Genomic DNA, 23232 nt, shown 5'->3' on the forward strand with positions numbered 1-23232 from the left:
ATATTGCTAGCGTCTCATTCGTTGAGACGACTATACCCGTATACATACTTACTTACTTACTACGTATCTCTTTCAAGTCATCTGGTCATGCAGCCAGGCAGCCAAGGCTAGGGTTATATCCTGACGACATGACTGTTTCTTACAACGTAATAACCTAAAGACAGCGTCTGGATTTTCTCATGGTTTTCTCTGCTAGAAATGAGCTTAAGGTCGATCTTAGGAGGCTCCAGCCGGGTTAGGAAGTCATCCAAGAAGTCTAGCGCAAAGCCGTCTTCGTCCTCGCCATCCTCATGGGCTTCTTCTCTACCTCGTCGCAAACCTGGACCCAAACGTGGGAAATCGTTAGCATGGGATGAAGATGATGGAGACGATCTCTTCAACGACAAGCTCGATGACTATGGGCTTGTCAAGGCCCTAGCGACCGATCTGAATTTGCGCGACGTTCCCCAGGCTATCTTGTACATCCGTAGTCATATGTTCTCTCCCATGCCCGAGCAAGCAGCTGGAATGAACTCTACTAGAATCGCAGAAGTTCTCAACTATCGGAAACGTCTTCCTCCGATCGTAACCGTATCACACATACAAGCTCTACTCTCGTCGCCGAGTGCGGCAGAGCGGGAAATTGCCGAACTCGCGCGGGCTGGATTCCTGCGCAAGGTAGTCGTTCCTGGGAGGGGGGATATAGGTGAGACTATAATACTCGCCTCGGACTTTGAGCAGCTGGTGAAAGATTCTATGCTACTAGATAGGGATACGAAGGATATCCTGGCAAGACTGTTAAAAGAGAACTCAGGAGTCCAGGCGCTTGGGCCGAATGCTCTTCGCGCGTCGGAGGTAGATCAGCTTATTAAGGCTGGGTTTTTGATAGCTAACCATACCGGCGCAACTCGCCATGACTCTACGTCCCATAATACAAACTTATATTCGCGACCGGAAGACAAAATCACGCTTACGTCACTCGATATTATTTCGAAACAGCCAACCGGCTCGCTTGGTGCCGTAGGAGGTGAGGGTGTGGTCCACAAGACCGGCGGTACTGGAGGTGGCTTGCTCGGCGCATCCCGGCTCGACGCCACCGGCACGGAACTCAGACTCGCTGTGCCTGGAAACGGCACATTCCTAAAGCTCCTTTCCTCCGCGCTCGAGCACCTTGTCTCGTTGTTAGGCAAGTCGCGATTCCGCGAGGCGCCGGAGACGGTGCTTAGGGATCGGTGGGACGGAGGTATCGCCAAAGAGGAAGCACGCTATGCAGCTAAGCGCTCACGAGGAGAGTTCGCAAGTATCTTACCTGGACAGACTAGAAAGTGGAGGCAGTTCTACGGGCTTTCTTTCGACTGGGTCTTGCAGGAGGCGGTTGGATCTGGTCTAGTTGAAGTTTTCGATACTCGAAGCGTCGGTCGCGGGATACGTGCGCTATGAGTTTTTGCGCATTTGATAAATGTCTGGATACCTACCTACCTACCTTAGGTATGCAAGAACATCTTAGAATCACCCTTCACCGCCCGGATGTATTAGACACATCCCCGTTCGTGCAACATAGTCCAGAGTAGTGTATAAATTCTGCTGCTGGACACGACACCGTCGGAATAGCCTATACGGCTTACGATGCAAGCCGAAAGACGAACATCATACGATCGAGGCAGCTAGTTTCCAGGTTAGTTTGCTTGATCTAGCGCTTGTCAAGGAGCACAGAAGAAACACGCGTAGCCTTTAGCCATACCTATCCATTTGGGGGGCCCCAACCTAAGTCATGTTAACAGTAACGAAGGCTAACATAAACGGCCGCCATCATGATAGTAATTAGAACCGATATTATGGATGGTATAGTCATTACGATAAGATAGTTTACATACGTCGATCAGAACTCGGAGAGCAGACACATGAAACAGTAAAGTAGAAACGTAACGACGAGCCGGTATCACATTGATTCACGGATCCCCAGTAGATCGGAGCCGTAATCATTCCCAAGCAACACCGGTGATCTAAAGGGTTAGTTACAACTGGTTATGAGAACAGAAGAGCAGGTCAGCTGGGTTATTAGTTTATAGCGTAGAGCTACTATCGTACACAGAGCAGCCACATTCTGACGTGCCGTGCTCTACGTATTCGCATCTGTAGAGCAATACGATAAATCAAGCCGGTATGGCCGACATGGTCAGAGTTCGGGGAAGCTAGCAAGGCTATGAGACTTATCAAAAGGTCCCGAGAAGATGTTCAAGCCGACCCAGGGTCCCGCCCCAGTTCTGGCCAAATACCTATCCTTGTACTTATCGGGACAAGGACAAGATCTCGAAAGAATACATACAACATGCATTGTGTACATACAACTAGATGCAAGCTCTTTATGCACTACCAGAGTTGAAACGCTGCCCTACGCGACTACATACGCAAATACCTAGTAGCAGCCTCGTATATGCCTTACCCTACCTGTAGCTGATATAGGGGTCTAGCCTGGGACAGCCCGTAGCCTCGAAGGCGCAGCTACGACTAATCATTTATTAATACTTAACGCCTCTTAACGGGACCATCCGACGCTCTGTAGGTACATAGTAGAATCATTAGTAGGTATGTACTGTATACCTATGTAGAAAAGTTACACAGAGTCTCCTTTGTCTTTTGTAAGTTTCCTTAAATAAGTTTCCTTGAAGGGCGACTATGGACGAGATGGTAGGCATTCCAGCACGGTGGCATGACTCCCACGTATGCATGTAGCACGACGTAATTGGCAAGCATCGCCGCGTCCCAATCGCAAAACTTGGATGCCCCTTATCTTTATGAAACGGCGTGAGTATGTACATAGTAGTTGGATTGTGGAAGATCTCTTGGAGAAGAGGATAATCTTTAACTTTTTAAGGGTATTTATTTATTTAATGCTGCTTACTCGGGTATAATAGATGTATTTATATTTACTTGGACAATCTAGATAGGTAGCTACCTAAATACGTACCTAAGGTATCTATTACATATTACGTTACGTATATCCAAGCAGAAAGTATGTGTGAACGAACCCCTAGTAGTCCTAATGCATATGCGATCTAAATGGAATTTCGCTTTGGCGATGGGAATTTTCCGTAGCTGGGACTTGGGTTGAGGCTTCTTGCCAGTTGTATCCCCCGCGGCCAGTGTGTGTGTGTGTGTCTGTGTGTGTGGTAGGTAGGTAGGTGATAGGTGTGTAAGCTGGAGGAGTGAAGGTGTATATATTTCCCGAATCAAAATTCCCTGACGGTCCCCGATAAGCCTGACTCTCGGGTGCTTGCGCAATAAGCCACGCATCGCAACCGCATAAGGCTTAGCTTTTTAGCTGGATGTATATAAGAGCGGGATAACTGAATCTTCGGGCAAATAGGCGGAGACAGCAGCGCGTAATTCGAACATCACAGATTAGAACGTGCTGTGCTGGGTTAATATTGCGCTGCTCCACAGATGGTTAGGATTTAATCACGTACATATCTCCATACTATGCAACTATGGTACGCAAAAGTGGGATGGAGTGCGTAAGTGACAGACCCTTGTACTATATAGTCCGTGCAGCCTACTCTATGCATAGAGTGCGAGTAGAGTGCTTACAATGCGTGGGTGATGCAGGGGGCACAGACCTAACATCTTGCAGAAACGATAGCATGGTTGCCAAATTCCGAAATTACCATGATTAATCGGTTGTTTCGACGTATATTGAATATTAATCGAAGACCTGAAACTACATGTAATAAGCCGCGCTGAGATAGGTACCACATGACCGAGCTGTGATGAGAAGCTGTGATGAAAGAAACTAGTAAATGCGCGTAAACAAAGGACCCTTGAGCCCTGAGCCCTGAGCCCTGAGCCCTGATTGACAGTTGATCGTGGGGGAAGCACAGATAGATTCTTTAAAAGCTTTTCGTTACCCAAATGAATTCTCCCCACTTCGTCAATTCAGGATCATGGTTGGCAGAATTTGTACCGAAGCCAATCTGAGCTTAGACGGCATTTGAGATTTGCAGTAATCTGTCAATAGTGTCTCCAATGCCGCCCAACTGCAACAGGACAGAAATATGGCCCCCTTAGGATCGGTTGCTGTACCTGCGTAGGTGAAGTTCCATTGCGTCTGCAACTGTGATTCCCGCTCTTGCAGTAGGCCCAAAAATGATACTTGGGCGGATGTGTAGTCTGTTTGGGTCAACGAATACCAGACTCTCAACTGATCCGCAACAAAGCATTAATGCAAGCAACTCACATACGCACAAAATAGCGGTCCATGCGGAAGGACCTTCGACGAGTGGGAACAGGAGATAAGCTTAAGTTCACTTACCTCGTAGAACGTATACCCATTTACGAAGAAGAAAACGACATTTTACTGCCTTTAACATTCGAAGTACCTCTGGCGATGGTTTCAATGCACCACCCTCTGTGTCAAAAGGGGAAAGTATTCCGTAGGCGAATGGAGCAGCCAGGGGTTGGACCAAGATCGCCCTGTTGGCCCGGCAGAAGGGTTTGGTAGCTTTCTCGTGGAAGCAAAGTTCAATTGATGATTTTTGATGAACAGTAGCCTTGCCGACTAGCGTAGCCCTCCATGATAAAGGGGTTTCGAATAAGGTACTGCAAAGTCTGAGACTTGTGGCACTTGTGGCATTTGAGCAGATATTGTCCCGCCTGTCATCCCGCCTGTCAGAAAAGAGAGACGAAAAGCAACGCCAGTAGCATTAATCGTTTCTAATTGTCTCCAACTCTAGAGCTAAGCAATTCGCGCCAGCCACAACCGAGAGACTGTTTTCCGCTCGGAATTGCCACGAGCAAGTGAGACAAGGTGTAAACGTACAAAAGTCGCGCAAGCCAGCGAGCCATCATAATTGTTGATGGAGATTGAGAGGATCATCGAAGCCGAGCCTGTTCTTAATGCGCGAAGCTACCTTCTTGTCGAAAAAACGAAGCCTCTATCACACGCGACAGGGGACCCCTTGTCATAAAAAGCGTGCTTATCCAATCCCTGGATCTGGACCATACTTGGAGAATGGCCCGTGATTGTGCAAACCCCTACAGCAATCTTGGCTCTAATTTTGCATGTAAGGCACTGTATTGGTCAAGCCCGTGTCAGGGGGTTCGTTAATGAGGGAAAGGATGAAGATATACCCTAGTTGCTTCGGTCGTTGTTTGGTGTTGCCGTACCTAATCGACATCTATTATTATGTATTCTCCTTTTTTTTTTTTCTTTTTTTTTTCCCCCTTATTCTCGAGTCGTGCTGCATTATCGAAGAGAATTCATCGCAATCGAGGATAAAGATGTAAGTTGAAGGTTAGTCGCGTCAAATATTGCCGAGCCGATAAAAGGTACATATGTATGTAGCAACTTTTAAGGTTACCTAGCACATGTACGAAGTACCTGGCACCGAAATGTAACCAGTTTAGGTACAACTTAAGCAGCTTCGACCGTGATATACACTAGGTATGTGTGTAGGTACGTGCAACTTAAAATATTACAGGGTACTTCCTACCCTAGGGTAAGCTTCTGGCCGTACTATGTATATGTACCATCCTCTCATCCCCCCGAACCCACGCCAAACCCAAAGCAGCCCAACCGTTAAGCCATGACCACATCCCAGGCTGGTACCTTTCATAGGACGGATGGGAGCATTGGGAAACATTGAGAGAGCACTTTCCACAGCCCACAACCTATCGTCCCTCCTCTCCACTGGAGGTTCGCGAACTCTACCTAAGTTCCCAAACCTTCGCGAATACTCCTTCGAGAGCATTCATCGTTCTGCTTGAGGTAGCTACACAAGCTTGACGCTCGTCATTCGCCCTTCTTTCGTTTTATTTCACGTATGTAGTTACTTACGTACGTACGTACTTAGTTAATTTGTACCTTCGATACCTCTTTTTGCTTCTGAGATACCTCCACACGTTCATTTGCTTTTTTCTGTCTCCCCCTCAAAATAGAAACGACTATACGGTGTCTCTGAAAAAAAGGTGTCTCGGCCCTATCTCATCCACAAAGACCTCAATCAAGAAAAAGTAGATGACACAACAAGCCGCGACAAAACAGTACCAACCACCGATATAGTCTCATTTGTCCTTTGTATCCGTTGCCGTCCCGTGAAACCAGGAATTGCTGGAGCCTTCCACCGTCGGTTTCCGGCAATTGATCTCTTTGACTTCTAAGATACCCTAAATTGAAAACGTCAACTACCTATTCTCGACCGGGTTCCGATACCGCGATACCGCGATTCTGCGATACTGGCTGTACGTTTACATGTCTATCTACTTAGCTTATGGATAGAGTAAGTTCATCAATTGGCATATCTGTATACACCACGCAGGGCTTCTTTAATATTCGAATCTGTGACGTATTGACAAGTAACTTAGAATAGCTTAGCACCTCAAAGAAGCTGGTTTAGATTCTTGTTCATGTACGTGGGGATTTGTCGGAGACTTATCCTACCAGTCGTACATATCGAGATCTCTCCTAAATTTGTGAGGGCGCATTGCTTGGTAGCGACGGTATAACCATCTCGACCTCCTGTTAGACCGATTGTCGCCCGCACCCGATTACTTTTCGACGCCCGAATTAGAGGACGAGACGTTCATTCTGAGGGTTGTCTGTTAGCGAAGACTTTAGCTATGGGACGCAAAGGATGCTTCTGATCTTATAATCTTGTATTCGACAATTCGAATCTCCGACCCGATTCGCTAGCGATATTCGGTGAGCACCCCAAAGTTTGTAGGGCTGCATTTGATACGAAAGTCACGCCGTCGAACGAATCTCCCGCTCGTCTGGTGTCAAGCCGTAGACATTATATACCATTAACATTATGGCGACCACCTTACCCAGACCGCGTGCTTCAAATAGCACTTCATCAACCACTCTTCCAGTTCTGCCCGTCGCAAAGACGCGAAAGAGCACCGGCGGCTTAACAACCTATAGTACTCCAGCTTCCCCTAGGAGCGGCATTCGAGCACCCTCAGCAAACGCATATTCTGGACCTCCTCCGTCCCCTGCGCCTACCACGGCACTACCGGTTCCAAGGAGCTCCCACGGGGTCAATAGTGCTGGAAGGACCATTAGAAAAACCGTCAGTATAAACTCGTTTCCTCAACCGCCGAACCGCAATTCAAGCCACCCTCCGAGTCCATTGTCTGGATCTATCACACCTGCGAGAAAGGCGCGCACTCCGCAGCCAACTTCTAAATTGGCGAGCGCTCCGAGTTTGTTAAATGGTGGCGCAGATGGCAAATCGCTTCTGGGCGGTGCTGGTGGGAGGCACTCGGATGGATTCATCAGTGTTTCGTCTCCGCCGCAAAGTCGAAGCTCTTCTGCCCAAGATTCGTACTCGACATCAGCCACCACATACGATGATCTAGCTGACGCAGCGGGGACTTCGGTCGGTGACAAACATACTTCTAAAGGAATGGAGGGTAAGGGAAACGTCCTTGTCAGCGTCAGGGTTAGACCAGACGCCGGAAGCAACGGGAATAATAAACCAGAAGGCGAATGGATGGTGGATGGCCGCCGGTCTCTAATAGCTTATCGCGGCCGCGAAGGAGGCGATTATTTTTATGGTGAGTGCCCAAGAATCCTGGTATATGTTGACAATGAAACTGACTAGCGGATAGATAATGTCTTCACGACACATGATGATAATAGCAGAGTCTATGATCACCTTGCTAAACGCTTAGTTCGTCGGGTTATGGAAGGATACCACGGTACCGTATTCGCGTATGGTATGACGGGTACCGGCAAGACTTTCTCCATGCAGGGAACTGCGTCGTCACCTGGCGTGATCCCGCTGGCTATAACGGATATTTTCTCATATATCCGCGAAACTCCATCTAGGGAGTTCCTGTTGCGTGTCAGCTATCTGGAAATATACAACGAAAGGATCCATGATCTCCTAAGTATGGCTTCCGGTAATGGTGCTGGGGCAGCTGCGCAAGAGGAAATCAAGCTACGGGAAGATAGTAAACGGGGCGTTTATGCTACGCCCTTGAAAGAAGAAATCGTCCAGAGCCCGACTCAACTCTTACGAGTGATTGCCCGTGGTGATCAAGCTCGAAGAACTGCAAGTACGCAGTTCAATGCTAGGAGTTCGCGCAGTCATGCCGTTGTCCAGATCGTTGTTGAGAGTAGAGAACGCATTCCTGGCGGCTCTGGTGGAGACAACAAGCGTTCAGGCATACTTCCGGGTGGTGTTCGTGTTTCCACACTAAGTTTAATCGATCTGGCTGGCTCAGAAAAGGCTGCCGAAACGAAGGAACGCCGGGCGGAGGGTTCTCATATCAACAAAAGTTTGCTAACACTAGGCACGGTCATATCAAAGCTTTCGGAACAAAAGGAGGCTAAAGGGGCTGCTGACAAGGATGCGAAGCATCTACCGTACCGAGATAGCAAGTTAACCAGACTTCTCCAAGGAGCACTTTCTGGAAATTCGTTGGTCAGTATTTTATGTACGATCCAGACAGGCGCAGCCAATAGCGCGGCTTCTGCGAACAGCCATGCGACCGAAACATTAAATACGCTCAAATTCGCTTCAAGAGCGAAAAACAGTATTGTTAGCCATGCTAAACGAGCCGAAGAAGCCCTCGGTGCTGGTGGAGAGGGAGGAGCAAGAGTTCTCCTAGAGCGTTACCGAATGGAGATACAAGAGCTGAGAAATCAACTCGAAACCCAGGCCAAGTCAGGTAATAGCAAAGTCGAGGATGAAGACAAGGTCAAGGATGAGGAAGAGGAGCGCGTTCGAGAAAAAGAAGCGGAGGCAAGACACGAGGAGCAGATGTTAGAAATGCAGCTCGCACGCACGGCGTTAAAAGAGCGTATCGACCATTTGAACCGATTAATTCTCAGCTCGAAGTCTACGGGAGTTAACGCCGGCGGGACATATAGTTCGCTTGGAATGCATCCTAGGTTTTCTCAGGCGTCTATGCGGACATCAATTGCCACATCTAACGGTGGCCATTCGTTGCTAGAAAGACCCGGTTCCATGGGCTCTTCGGTATCTACTATTGGTCAGAGATCGATTAGGAAGCGACGCTCTAGCATAGGTGAACATGCATCAAACGATGACGATGACAGTTTCGGCGAGTACGGTGACGGCACGGCGTCCTTGCAGACCCAGAATCTGGCGTTACAGGCAGACCTCGCCGATAAGAACCGATATATCGCTACTCTCGAGAAGCGTCTCTTACAAGCACGGCGTGCTAGCTCGTCACGGACTTCGAGTGGATTCTCGGCGCCGCACAAGGGCATTATGGTTGGAGAAGACCATAGTGTTTCCACCCTAATGAAAGAGAAAGACGCCGAGATCGCGGAGTTAAGGGCGAGGCTTGAGGACAAAGACCGAATGTTGTCAGCTCTGCGCAGCGCAGCTCGCTCGAGAGACGCTGCTGAAGGAATCGATACTTCGAGGTGCGAGACTAGATCATCTCTACTATACGAACAAGCGGCAAGCCCACCGCCCCAAGGAGCTCTCCCCGATCCACCGGTCTCCGCATCTAAGAGTCAATCGCCGATTCGAAAACGGACTAGGAGCGTTGACGAAATGAGCCGTATCCTAGACGAGATGATTCAGGACCGAGTCGAGGCAGGCCACATCGTCAGGGGCGTCCGTGGCAGCGTTCAGGTGGCTAATGATGGGAAATGCGAGACTATAGCCGAGCCGGATAATACAGAACTCGAAACATTACGACAAAGCCCGGCATCGATATTTAACGAGTCGAAGCAAGTCGTGCTGGAGGCGTAGATATCCCCCTGTGCGATTCAGGAAGCAGTATCCATCATATTTGCGAATTAATGTGGCGTTCCGGTTAGGCTCTGCTTCCGCCGTTTGTTTTTATACCCTATCAAATTCGGCTGTTTGCTACGCTTTGGAGCCTGTGGAACATGAATGTCTTGACGAAGAGAAGGAGGTTGACGGGTCATTTCAGCCGTTTCTGAGCCGTCGGACAATGACTATGTTATTGCTATCATCAATGTGTACCAAAATGAAGATGGTGGGATTGTTTCTTTTTTTTTCTTAGTGGCAGCCAACGGGGAATGTGAATAGGTGTCAAAACAGCCTTTCATCCTTTTGGGGCGTCTTCGTCTTGTATATTATTGAAACCTATTCTAGGCCCGGGCTCATTAAAAAGGGGCGCAAATATGATCTAATTGCCATAGACACCTTTATTTCCTGGGCTGTTTGGTTCGGAACCTATTACAGAAAATTTATTGAAGCTGTGAAACCACACCCGATTTTTGAGGCTTCGTAAACTTCGCGGGATTGGTAAGGAGGCTGGATAATGCGATGTTATCATCTCCGGCTCCTGGGATATGCCTACAAGAGGTAATCCTCATTTACTATTCATTTACTATTCTAGTACAGATCTGGTGCACGTTTACTTCCAACATACAGAACGAACGAACGCGAACAATAAGGTACAATAAGGTAGGTAGGTGGCTAGCCTTCCCGCCGACCAAGCGCTCGGAGTTCGGGCGGCTGCATCGCCTATCATTTCGTCCTGATCCCTTTTTGGTATCTTTGGGGGGTGTTTCTTTGCGCCGTGGACGGAACGACAAACGAATCGGTATTCTCTTTCTTGGTACCATGGGTATTTTAGGCGTTATATCTACATCTTAAAGCCGGATCCGGTCTTAGATGCTTAGCAGAGCGTATCCCAACATCGGGTCCCTACACATGCGTAGGTATTTAAACGGCTAGGTGCGATCGGCCTTCGCATAGATGGTGTGGGACGATGCTGGGCAGCGAGGTAGTATACGTGTATGTGATGGTATTATGTGAGCTGAGCATTGGGATGTTGGGCCGTGGCCCATGGGCTTAGCATGTCGTGTAGTAAAGTTGAAACGCAATTTAATATGGTAGTTTTCACGGCATGGTATCGGATTTGGGGATGGTTGACGATAGTGTTATGAACGGCCGGGCTTAGTTATAGGAAGAGGAAGGATATCATTGAAGGGGGGCGGTGGTTAGGTACGGGTGAAGGATCCATGATGCTATTTTTAAATAACATAGGCTATGTCTCTTCGTAATTTCGTGAAGTTATCAGTAGTATGTATCTAACATCTGCTGTTCATTACCCGGTTACAAAATTGATCCGGGCAAAGTCTTTCCATCGTCTATCCATCGTCTATCCATCGTCTATCCATCTAAATATCTGGAAACAAGACGGCTGCTTTGCTCCGTTGGAAGGACGGGGTGTTACGAATAAATAGAGCGCTGGAAATATAGATTACTAGGTTAAGGGTTTATTAAAGTGAGATATCGTAGCTTCACAGAGAGCCGGACGGCACAGGCACAGAAAAGAAAAGCACGACAGCAACAACAGAAATCGATATTTACTATCGTAGATTCGTAGCTGCTGTGCCACATCCCTGCAAGGAACGGGGGAACTCGCTCGGCGAATACAGAACGCCTTAGTCTAACTATCTAACCTAAGCGTCTCGTTAGTAATCTTCATCCTGCATATACTGGCGCCTGCACCTGCCTTAGATACATATGGGGGGACGCCAATAAGCAAAAACAAGCTGGGGAAAAGCCTTAGCCCGGCTGACAGGACACTCCGATTGACTATTGCGGCAGAATGTCTGACAAGATCGTCGGTAGCCGGTGAAAGAGAAGCAAAATTACCATACTACCATAATTGGTGTATGTAGGTAAATCCATTTACCGGAATGCCGTCGCGACGACCAACGGAAATACCAAATTTGGAAGTCGTCTATAGGGCATCCGAGAATTCCGATCATCCGAGGTTTGTTAAAAAGACAAACGGGATTGCAAGCGTTTGTACGTCGAGTCTCGAAATAGGAAAAACTAGATAGGTACTTCTTAATTCCAGGGACCATCCGTCTTCCCTTAACGAGCCACATTTCAAGCTCCCTCGGACACCAGCAAAAAAGAAAAAAGAACGAGTCGGGAAAAACCAATGAGGAAATGGGCTCTTTCGCAGCCAGCCCTTTAGTGCTGTTTCAGAAGTTCAGGGGTTTCAAATGGCGATCCTCTCGAGCTATGTGTCAGATTAGTCAGCCATGTCAGGTGACCTGAAAATCCCTAATCTCATGTAAAATAGCGGTGTAACATGTGTTCCCACGATTTTACCTTAATTAATGAGATTATTAAAAATATGATGAATTAAACCTTATATAATGCTTATTTAATATGTATTAATTGTGTGATAATTAAGAGTTTTATATGTTTAAATTATATAAGTTTTAAAAATAAAATCTTAATTAATATTATATAATATTAAATTGGTGCTGGTGTATTAAGTGACCTTAACCTTAATCATGTGATTATATTTTTAATATAAGTATTATTTATGGTCACACACACCTATTTTACATAGTATCATCCACTTTTAATACAAGTCATTCCTTTTTATCATTAATTTCATCATTTAAAAGTCTTTAATATTAAGTTTAATAAGGTTTGATTTAAGGTTAAAACGTTTAAGTCTTGTTTAATATAATATATATGCGTTAAAATAAATTTTAAATAAATTATTATTTATTTATTTATTTTATTATAAATTTTATTATATTATTATTAAGTTTTAAATTTAAATATTTTAATGATTAAAATATGTGAAGTGAAATGTTTATATTATTTATTTAAAGTTATTAGTTTTAAAAGTGGATAAATTTTAATAATATTAATATATATAAGGAATTTAAAGTTTAATTTAAGTTTTTTTCTTAAATGCTTTAAATTTAAAATTATAAAAGATTATTTAATTTATTTAAATTTTATTTAAAAGTAATAATAAAAGCGAAAATTTTATTAAAGGATTAATTATTAATAATATTAACTTTAAATAATTAGGTTTTTTTTTTAAATAATGTAAAAAATGATTAAGGTTTTATAAAAGCTTTATTTAAAAGAATTAAACGTGTATATACGTATTAAAAATAAATATAATTAATAAAAAAAAGATTATTAAATTAAAATAATTAATTATTTAAATTATATTAAAATTTTATTTTAAAATTATATAATGATTTAAGTATATAATTTAAAATATGTATAATATTTTAAAAAGTTATTTAAATATATATATGTTAAAGTATAAAATTTGAAATAATTATGTAAAAATTATAGTATTATTTATAAAAGTATTTAAAAGTTAAAAGGTTTAAATAATTAATTGATTTATTATTTTTATTAAGGTTAAATGTTTAAGGTTAATTATTATTAAAGATTTTTAAAAGTGGTTTTATGTATTAATGTTAGTTTTAAAATTTATATTAATAAATTAAGTAATTATTTAAAATATTATTTTTTATAAAAAGATATATAATAGGATTTTAATATTTTAAAAAATAATTATAATATTATAAAGGTATATATAGGTTTTTAAAAGTGTTAAAGGAAAAAGAAAAGTAATTAAAAGTGTTTTTAAGTTGATTTATGGTATTGATAAAAGTGAAAATATTAATTAAAAAAGTAAATTTAATTGTTAAAAGAAATTATTATAGTTTATAAGGACTTTTAAAAGGTGGTAAGGTAGTTTTAATAAATATAAAAAAGTTAATATTAATTTAAATTAATTTTATAAATATTAAAGTTATAATTATAATGTTAAATGTAAAATTTGTTAAAGTTTTTATAATGTTAAAAATTATTTTTATATATTTAAGGATAAAAGGTTTAAATATTTTAAATTTAAAAAAATAAATATTATTTTAATAAAGTTAATTTTAAAAATTAATTTTGATTTAATAATTAAGATAAAAATTTTAAAAAAGGAAGTAAAGGTTTAAAAAGTAAAGAATAAAAATAGTTAATTAAATAAATATATAATTATTATGGAAAAAGGTATAATTTTTATGGTATTAATTTATATTGTTATTTTTAATGTTATTTAATATTTGTTAAAGAATTTGGTAATATTAAATTTAAGGATTATTATTTATATATTTAATAAAATATTTTAATTTATTAATTTTAAGGTAGTATTATTAAACAATTATATTATAATAAGTAATAATAAAGTTAAAGTTATAAATTATAAGGAGGTAAATATTTGTATTTAATATTTAAAAGGATTTATTAAGATAAGGTTGGTAAATATGGTTTATTATAAAAATTTTATTTATAATTTTATATTTTTAAAGTAATTATAAAGGTAAAGTTATTAATAAAATATATGTAATAATTTTATTTATTTAAAATAATTAAATAATATTATTATAATTAAATTTATTAATTATTATAATTAATTTATATTTGAAGATATTTTTTATAAAATTTTAAAGGTTATTTTTTATATTTATTATAATATTTTAAATTTAAAGTTTATAAAAATTTTAAATATTGTAATTGTTTTTTATTAATATTTAAGATTAAGGTATTTAAAATTTTAAGTTTTAAAATATTTAATTAATGTTAGTGAAAAGGTAAGAATTAAAGGATTTATAATGGTTAAATGTAAGGTATGTGGTATATTTAAAATAAAATATTAAGTAAAGCATATGTTATGTTATATTGATAAGTTTTTTAATATAAGGTTAACTTTTAATTTTTATTTAATAAAGGTAAATAGTTATGGGATTATAAATTTTATATTAATTATTAATAAATGGATTAATATAATTGAAAATTAAAAATGATAATTACGGTTTTAAAAGATTTTATTAAATTATTAAAGTATTAATATAATGTTATTTTATAGGTTTAAAAATTAAATTATAAGATTATTTAAATAAAGTTAATAATAAAAGATTATTTTAAAAGTTTTTATATAAGGTTAAAACTTTTAATTAATTATATATAAATATAAAATGATGTTGTTAAGTGTTTAAAGGGTGTAATTAAAGATAAAGTTAAAGTTATAAAGGTGAGTGCGAAGTTATTGTATTTATTATAGTTAAAAATATATAAGGTTACGATATATTTATATAATTATATATTATAATATAAATATAATTAATAATTTTTATATAATTATTTTTATATATTTATAACGGTAAATAATGGTATTATAATTTAAGAAAAGAAGTTTTAATAAATTTATTTATAAGTATATAATTATAAGGTTTATATATTAACAATAAATGTTTTAAAAAAATTAATAAAAAACGTTAATTAAATTTAAAGGTTTGGATAAGTTTTTTAATGGATTATATATCAATTAATATATATAAGATTTGGAATTTATATATAAATAAAGTAATAAAAATTTATAATGTGATTTTTAATAAAGATAAATTATTTAATAAGAATTTTATAAAGTTAAAAAAAGATTACGTAATGATTTATTATATATAAGTGTTGAAAAATATAATTATATATTTTAATTTATTTAAGATTTTTAATTAATTATTATTTAAGTTATTAATAATAATGTAGTAAATAATAGATTTAAATATATTAAAAATATAAATATATTAAAATTAAATTTAACATTATTAACAAATAATATATTAAATAAATTTAAGGTAATAAATATTATAATAAAAATTGATTATTTTTATATAAATATTAAATTTGCTTTTATATTAATCTTAAATCTATTATTATTAATAATTTTATTTATAATTATAATATATTTTAAAACGTTAGATTATTTTAATGTTTTACTTAATAAAAGATATTTATAAGTTAAAATTTAATAAGTTATATTTAATGTAAGTAAATTAAAAAGTTAAGTAAAGATTTATTAAAGGTAAACAATTGATAAAATAGGAGAAATAAGGTTATTCCATAAATTTCTTTAATATAATCCAATTATCTTAACGATATATATTAAAATTAACTTTTAATAAATAAATAAATTTGAAAAAATATATTAAAAGGATTTCCCGAAACTTTTTAAAAGATATGGTAACATTAAAAATCACTTTTATAAGACGTTATTTAAAAAGGTTAAAAAAATATATTTAAAAAGTTATTATTAAATAAAAATTTAAAAAAATATTTTATAATTTAATTTTAAATACTTTAAAAAGTAAGTTTTTAATTATATATAAATATATATATATAAAATTAATAAATATAATTATTTATAAAAAATTAAAACAAAATTAATAATTTAAAAGAATTAATAAACCTTAAAAACCAAAGAGATATACGTTTTAATGTTAATTAAAAAATCTTTTAAAACCTTAATAATAATAATTACAAAATTTAATTTTAAATTAATTTAATATAATATTATAAATATATTTATAAATATAAAATTTAAAAGAAATATATTTATAAAGATGTTATTAAGTTATTAAAAAAAAAGTAATATTTTTAAGTTATTTAAAATATTATATAAATTACGAAAATTTTTTTTATTATAATAAAAAGAATTAATTAAGATTTTAAAAACTTTAGATTTTAAGTTTATTTTTAAAAAACCTTATGTATTTATTAAAAAAAAAAATTTTATTATTTATTTATATTAATAATATTATTATAATATACTTTAAAATTAAAAAAAAATAATATATTTTATTAAAAACCTTAAATAACATTATTAATTTATTAAAGGTAATAATTTATAATAATTTTTAAATATTAAAATAATAAAAAATTGAAAAAAACAATTTATTTAATTAAATTAATTTATATATATTAATAAAATAATTAATTTTATAAAATATTTAAATTAAATCTTAAACATTTTAATAATTAAAAAAGAATTATTTTTTTATAAAAGAATAATTTTATTTAAAAATATTTATTATTATTAATAACGTATAAGATTTATTTTATATATTATAATAATTACACATTTAAATATAATTTTCATAATTTTATAACTTTTACGATTTAATTATAACTTTAATTTAAAGTATTATAATACATTAAATTAAATAATTTTATACTTTAAATATACATAAAAATATATATTATAATTAAAAAAGGGTAATATTTTTAAAATTACAAGTAATATTTTATTTGTTAATAATATTTATAATTAAAAAAGTTTTTAAATATATGTAATAAGGTTATTTAAAAATATAATAAATTAAAAGGTTAATAAATAAAATATAATAATTATATTTATTATAAAAATTAAATTATTAACTTTATTATAAATAATAAAAAAGGTTATGTTTATTATAAAGTTAATTTATACTTTTAAGATTAATTTAAATTAATTTATTATTAAAATTAATTATAATAATAAATAAATAATTAAGTTAATTAATAAAAATATTAAAAAATTAAAAATTAAATTAAAATATATAAATATATATAATTATTAATTACATTAAAAGGTTTAATAAAGTTATATTAAAGTAAATTACATTATTTTAAAGGATATAATTGTAAATGGATTTATTAAAATCTTTATAAAAAATTTATATAAATAATTTAAAATTTAATTAATTTTAATAAATATTAAGGACTTTTTATAAATAAAGCGGTTATAAAAATTAAATAATAAAATAGTTATAAAGTAAGAAATGTATATTAATAATAATTAAAAATGATTAAAGGCTTTTTTTAAGTTAAAATTAAATTATTAATAATTTAAATAATAAAAGAATATTAAGATATTTTAAATTAAATTAATTTATCGATTATATTTAAAAAAATATATTAAATTAATTAATTATATTAAATAATTTAAAAATCTTTAGTTTTATATAAAATAGCGGTATAATACACGTTTCCACAATTTTACCTTAATTAATAAAATCATTAGAAATATGATAAATTAGACTTCATATAATGCCTATTCAGTATGTATTAGTTGTGTGACACTATGTAGGTACCTAAGCTGCGTCCAATCATTCGATATGGCCTTCCATAGCCTACGTCGTAAATATGATGGGCACCGTGTCACCCGAGGATTGGGGTACGCCCGTTGTGGGGATCCTACGTAGGTAGTGGGGGGGGAAGGGCAGGAAGGGCAGAAAAAAAAAAAGACTGACGTTGGTGTTCCTCAAGGTGCAGCTCGAGGCTAACCGTGTTTCGATTGGCTGCTCGAGCTACACTCGTGCTAGGCCTGCTTTGGTAACTGCTTAAAGGGTACAAGTTCGGCTGCACTTGCAAAGCTTAAATTTTTTTTTTCTTCGCAGGAACGACAATCCGTTTACTATGCAACTAGTAGCAGTACAGTTTACAGTTTTGGTATATCGGAACCCACGAGTTGCCATATTTGTCCAACTAGAATAGAATTAAACGAAGGTAGGTAGTCACTGTCTAATATGTAATAGTAAGGCACTTTGGGGGTTTGGGGTTTGGTTTTTCTTATACCGTTTGCCTAATTACCTATCCCGTGGTTCACCAACAATCGTGGGAGTTGGATCAGATTAGCTGGACCAGATTAAAAACACATCCACCCTCGTCTGTTTGTTCTCATCCTTTTTTTTTTTCATTAAGCCGTTTGGGCAATTACAGAATCCAGCTCGAATTCCGCTCCAACCCCTTGCGAACCCATAACAGGGCCGATGGAGCTTAGGAATTCCTAAAATTGCGGTAGGTCGATCTTCCTCAGAGAGGGAAAACAGGTCCTTGTATGTAGGCATATGATCTGAGTCTCTCCTTCGTTTCCTTTTCTCTTGTCTGACATCATCCCGCTAGCCCTGCGTAACCGCGATTGTGTCATACCCTTTTCTTTTCTATTTTACACTGGGGTATTCTCGTCTTCTTTGATTCAGGTGCTTCGGCACGTCTTCTCTCCCTTCTCTAGGCTTTTCGGTAGGTAGTGCCGAAAGCTCTCTTGATATACGGGATATTCTCCGTCTTACACCGCGGCTTCGATAGTCCTCGGTCTTGTGACCGTTCTGGCCTCTCCCAGATAGCAGCTCCTTACTGGAACGTTTTGGGGCTGCTGGGTGTCTATTCTCGGTACTTATCCTTAAGCCTCGCGGCCCTCCACATTATTGGGTCGTTGGCCTGTGATCGTCGTCTCACCACCCGGAAGGAAAAAGAAAGTAAAGAAAGTATTAACCTAACTAGTGGCCAAATTATATTGGATCCTCTCTAACCCCCATTTGTCCCCATTCCCTGGGATACCACACACAGCACACCTAAGCCACGGAGGACTGTCTTGCCAGCTACGATCTAGTGCCGAGAAGGGGGGAAATAGTTGGACTAGGTAAATCGTCGCGCGCGGCGCAGGACTGATCACCTACTTTTTCTAGGCACGATCACCTCGAGTGTCGAAGACATTAGGCATACAAGTACCGCGTCGCACAAGCCTCGGCCACCACCCGGAGTTCCCTCACTTTTGCGACTCGAAGTTCACCATCTTCGGTAGTTAAGCTGGTAACCTTGCTTGATACATATTCCTCGATACACTACAGATGTAGACGAGATACTACCACACATACCGTATGCCTGATGCCTGGCTCTAAAGGGTAATCACCGCCTCTAAACCATAAATCATCCGGTCATTCATTCATTTTCATATCTTATTCCCCGCCTTCTTCCGCTGCTGCAGCGCCTTGCAGCTCAGCTCAGCTCGCCGTCACTCCTTATATGCTTACGAGCTGTAATATCCGGACGCCACATCCCGAGTTTCCGTCCCACTCCCCAGGTTGTCCCTGTATGTAGTGAGGTCCTCACCGAGGTCACTAACCCCCTTATACGATGCCGCCGACTCTGGACTTATCCCAGAGCACCCATGCCAAGATGATTGTCTCTACTCCCCGACTCAACTTACGTAGGGGCGCATCCTATCAACATGAAAAGGCACCACTATCCGCAACGTCGTCGCGCTTTAGCTTTAACCATCTAATGTTCTCCCCGCCTCCTTCCCCCGGCTTGCCAGCTCTGGTACACCGACCACGGAAATCAGCTGCCGGACCGAGACCGAGTCGAGTTCTCCGAGTTGCCGCATGGATCCTTGGTTTAGCGCTGGTCTCTTTTGTTGTGAGGGCTCTTGTAAAGAAGCAAGTACTAGTACCTGTTGCTGGATGGGCTTTGGACAATCATGAAGAGTATGAAATGGTTGGCCAGTATGACTTGCCTGAGTTCCCCACGCCCATCGCTGTTACGGACAAGAAAGGCAGATCCAAGTGGACAGTATCCATACCACCTACATATAACTTCCCCTTGACCACTAAAGAGTACTCGGATATCTGCATCAAATGCCAAGAAGTGGCAACCCACGTCAGAGAGCTACACGGTCACACAAAGCCTTCTCAAGAGGTTCAGGTAGATTACTACTACGAGGATCCCTACTTTGTCGATGTTGGTGACGCCGAAAAACGAGGACTCCTACCGGGAGTGGGGAAAGCATGGAAAGTGACGGCGCAGGCTCAAGATGGTCATTTAGTAGGGGACACGGCGGACGGACTAGTGGATAAGAGCACTTGCAAGACGTCTTTAACATTCGTTCTCGAGTCGGCCGATGCTGGACTAGGTCCTACTTTGATGATGTTATGGATGGCGTATGGTCTGGCCCAGAAGGAAAGGCGAGCTTTTTTTATTGATGATTCGCGGTGGGCGTATGGCGATTATACTACTATCTTCAAGGCGCCACCGGCGCCTGACTGCAGCGCGCCGCCGCGCCACGAGATGCTGCCGTGTCCCCACAGCGCGCGACACCTGATCGTATCAACGGCCACTGCGTCTGAGACTTTTGGCAAGAGCTTTAATTCCGAGTACGAAAATCTCCGTCGAAGCAACGTCGATCGAGAACGGCCGATATACGACCTTGCTCGAGTTGGATACGAGGCTCTATTCCGTCTAAATGACGATGATCAACCCTACGTAGACCGTCGCGTTAGGGAGCTGAGGACAATGGTAAAAGTTAGAGAGGGAAGCTACAACGACGGCATGATTATCGGTGTTCATATTCGACATGGCGATTTGCACCCATACGAGTACCAGTATAATGGCGCGTACATCCCTCTAAATCTCTATACGTTAAAATACAAGGAGCTCGTCGAAGAGTACCACAATTCCAGTGCTCTCCTTAGAGGTGAAGACCCGATAACAAAACAGCACTCGTTCTCTATCATTGCGTCGGACGATCCCGACGTCTACGAAACAGAAGAGTTCTCAGGCTCTCTGAGAGCACAAGAGCAAATCAAGCTTGCCAGCAAGCAACACATCCAAAAGATTAACCCAGATAAGTCGGTGATGCACAAGTTCGTAGACGAGACTTTCGGCTGGGAGGGCGGATTCTTCGCGAGCATGTTCTGGCACCTAGGCCACACCACGGTAAACAACGCCAATTTGGCAGGCAAATCACAGACAGCGCCTAAACCGTCGGCGGAGACCATGCGGCTTAGAGGGCTAATGGGACGGGCCTACGCGATGGACCTAGCTGTCTTGGGCCAAGCTAGCGATGCTGTTATTTGCACTATCAGCGCAATGGGATGCCGATTACTAGCTGTGATCATGGGCTGGGAAAAGGCAATGGGAGAAGGGAAATGGGTCAATATCGACGGGGATTATCAGTGGACTGCATTAACATTATGAAAGACTTTCGGCTCGGCGTTTTTTTTTTCCCTTTAGACATTTGATTTTCTTCTCCGCGAGCAGAAGGCCGGCATAAAATTAAGATATCCAGCATTTAGCATAGCCATTCGGAGTTTAAAGGGGGTAGAAGATAGGTGACTTTATTGTTGTTGGGGGGGTGGAAAACATAACCGATGATATTTCGGTAAAGCATATGGAAAATTAAATAGTTACATCATATTAGAGTAGAGAGTAAAGAGTAGAGCTTGTTTCCTTACCGCAAGGTGGAAGGGATAGGAAGGAAAGGAAAGGAAAGGGTGTAGGACCCTTTATGGCCAGATTGGCATCAATACTATTTCATTTATAGGTTCTGTTATAGTATTATGGCTGACGGCGAGTGTTTGTCCTTGTAGTGAAACGCGGGGATCTATATGCGAATAGGTCTTACAACAGTTATGTTTATTACCTCTAGTTAGACTTGTTAGAGGTTACTCGAGGTCTTATACTATGAGGTCTAGAAAACACCTTCATGATAACTATTAACCTAAAAATCTCTAGTTATAACGTCTTTGATTACATGTAGATAAGGTCTGTTTATCAAGGGGGGAAAACAATTCCCACAACTTGAAAGATCAAGACGTTGGATCAGGTGTAGACTTGGAACCATCACCACTACGGTGTTTAAGGAGGGGAGTGTATCATTATGTAGAGAATTCGTTGTACATACCCACCTCATAAGAACAAGAAGTTACAGTGTCGAAAAACACAACGGCTCATCAGACAGCACGCCTTACACCGTGACTCCATACATAGGTCCCGAGCAAACAAACCTCATCACCTAGTGACTACCTAGGTAGCGCAGCAAACTTCACCTGCGGCAGAACCACACACCGCCCATCGTTAGGCCGCAACCACAAGCATAAATAACTGCGCCATCCAGTCGCCTTTCCGAGATTTTTTTTTTTTTCCTTTTCCTTTCTTCTTCATGTCGACAAGTCAGTCTCCCCTCTTCTCCCCTTTTCTCCCTTTTTCTCCCTTTTTCTCCCTTTTTCTCCCTTGCCTAAGCAATCTAACTAACCTTTCTTTCTCGCGATACACAGTACTTCAGAGAATCATTTCTATAGTATCCGGCCCGCTCTGTGTTCCCTGCAGGAGCTGCAGATCCCGCCCTGGTTGATGAACGGTATCCGCGCCGCCCCGGAGTGAAGATTCCCTTTATTTTGTTTTGTTATTATTGGGTGGGAGCAACTGGCCTAGGGCTTCGTGTGCGTGGTCTTGCTTGCTCCTTTACTCTCGGTCTGCCTGCGAAGGTGGCGGCTGTTCCTCGCGAGAGGTGGTGGCTGTATAGAGAGTGGTGATGATCTCGACCCCGAGTCTACGGTCTTGCCCCTTTGGGCGCGTGGTCGGGGTGGGCGGTGGTGGACGTCTGACAGGCTTTTTTTTTCTTTTTTCTTTTTTTCGTTGCTGTCGTGTGCTAAGCACGCGGGGTGAGGAAGAAGAGGGTTGTGGTTTGGGGGTGTAGCAGGCGTATTTGATATTTCTACTACGTTTATAAGTGAGTGATGGGCTATTCTATTGTCCTATTGCTTTACTGCCATGTGCTTCTAGCCTACGGAGTTCTGTAGTACAAATTTGTACGACTTTATAATTCTGCTTTGGATACGGTAATGCAGAATATAAGACATCATGCTTGAGTTATCGTGACAATACTCGGCATAGCAGCTCATAGCAGCTCATGTGCCTAGATAAATATTCGATATAATATATTCATGTCTCTCATGCGTGATCTATACAAAAAATTATCTTGCTTTAATTTGATATCAATAATTTTATCTTATCAGACGGACTAAACAGCCAAGTTCGTTCAGATCCTTGGTCCATGATTTGTGCTAATCCTCATCGAGCCATAAGGTTGAAA

General features: G+C 38.9%; 3 protein-coding genes across 3 annotated transcripts; all 3 read left to right on the forward strand.

Moving 5' to 3' along the window:
* The first annotated feature begins 62 nt into the window (after nt 1-62).
* F4813DRAFT_249963 (serine-threonine protein kinase 19-domain-containing protein) lies at nt 63-1862 on the forward strand. The gene is made up of 2 exons (XM_049240136.1): nt 63-1654; nt 1805-1862. The coding sequence occupies exon 1, from the start codon at nt 199-201 to the stop codon at nt 1417-1419; it is 1221 nt and encodes a 406-aa protein (XP_049095584.1). The 5' UTR covers nt 63-198; the 3' UTR covers nt 1420-1654; nt 1805-1862.
* A 4351-nt stretch (nt 1863-6213) lies between these two features.
* F4813DRAFT_249790 (kinesin-domain-containing protein) lies at nt 6214-9982 on the forward strand. Its single transcript, XM_049240135.1, has 3 exons — nt 6214-6254; nt 6340-7533; nt 7588-9982. The coding sequence occupies exons 2-3, from the start codon at nt 6786-6788 to the stop codon at nt 9708-9710; spliced, it is 2871 nt and encodes a 956-aa protein (XP_049095585.1). The 5' UTR covers nt 6214-6254; nt 6340-6785; the 3' UTR covers nt 9711-9982.
* Nucleotides 9983-19643: 9661 nt separating this feature from the next.
* Nucleotides 19644-21335, forward strand: F4813DRAFT_383154 (uncharacterized protein; the record flags this gene model as incomplete). Its single annotated transcript, XM_049245908.1, has 1 exon — nt 19644-21335. One exon carries the CDS (start codon nt 19644-19646, stop codon nt 21333-21335), a length of 1692 nt encoding a protein of 563 aa, XP_049095586.1.
* Nucleotides 21336-23232: the final 1897 nt, after the last annotated feature.

The sequence above is a fragment of the Daldinia decipiens genome (genome assembly GCF_022478715.1).
Source record: "Daldinia decipiens strain CBS 113046 unplaced genomic scaffold F4813scaffold_45, whole genome shotgun sequence".
NCBI classification, from domain to species: domain Eukaryota; kingdom Fungi; phylum Ascomycota; class Sordariomycetes; order Xylariales; family Hypoxylaceae; genus Daldinia; species Daldinia decipiens.

Excerpts from the sequence above, each read along its gene's own strand:
- F4813DRAFT_249963 (XM_049240136.1), top strand. The coding sequence starts at position 199 with ATGAGCTTAAGGTCGATCTTAGGAGGCTCCAGCCGGGTTAGGAAGTCA.
- F4813DRAFT_249790 (XM_049240135.1), top strand. The coding sequence starts at position 6,786 with ATGGCGACCACCTTACCCAGACCGCGTGCTTCAAATAGCACTTCATCA. Across the intron at positions 7,534-7,587 it reads AGGAGGCGATTATTTTTATG|ATAATGTCTTCACGACACAT; the intron begins GTGAGTGCCCAA and ends ACTAGCGGATAG.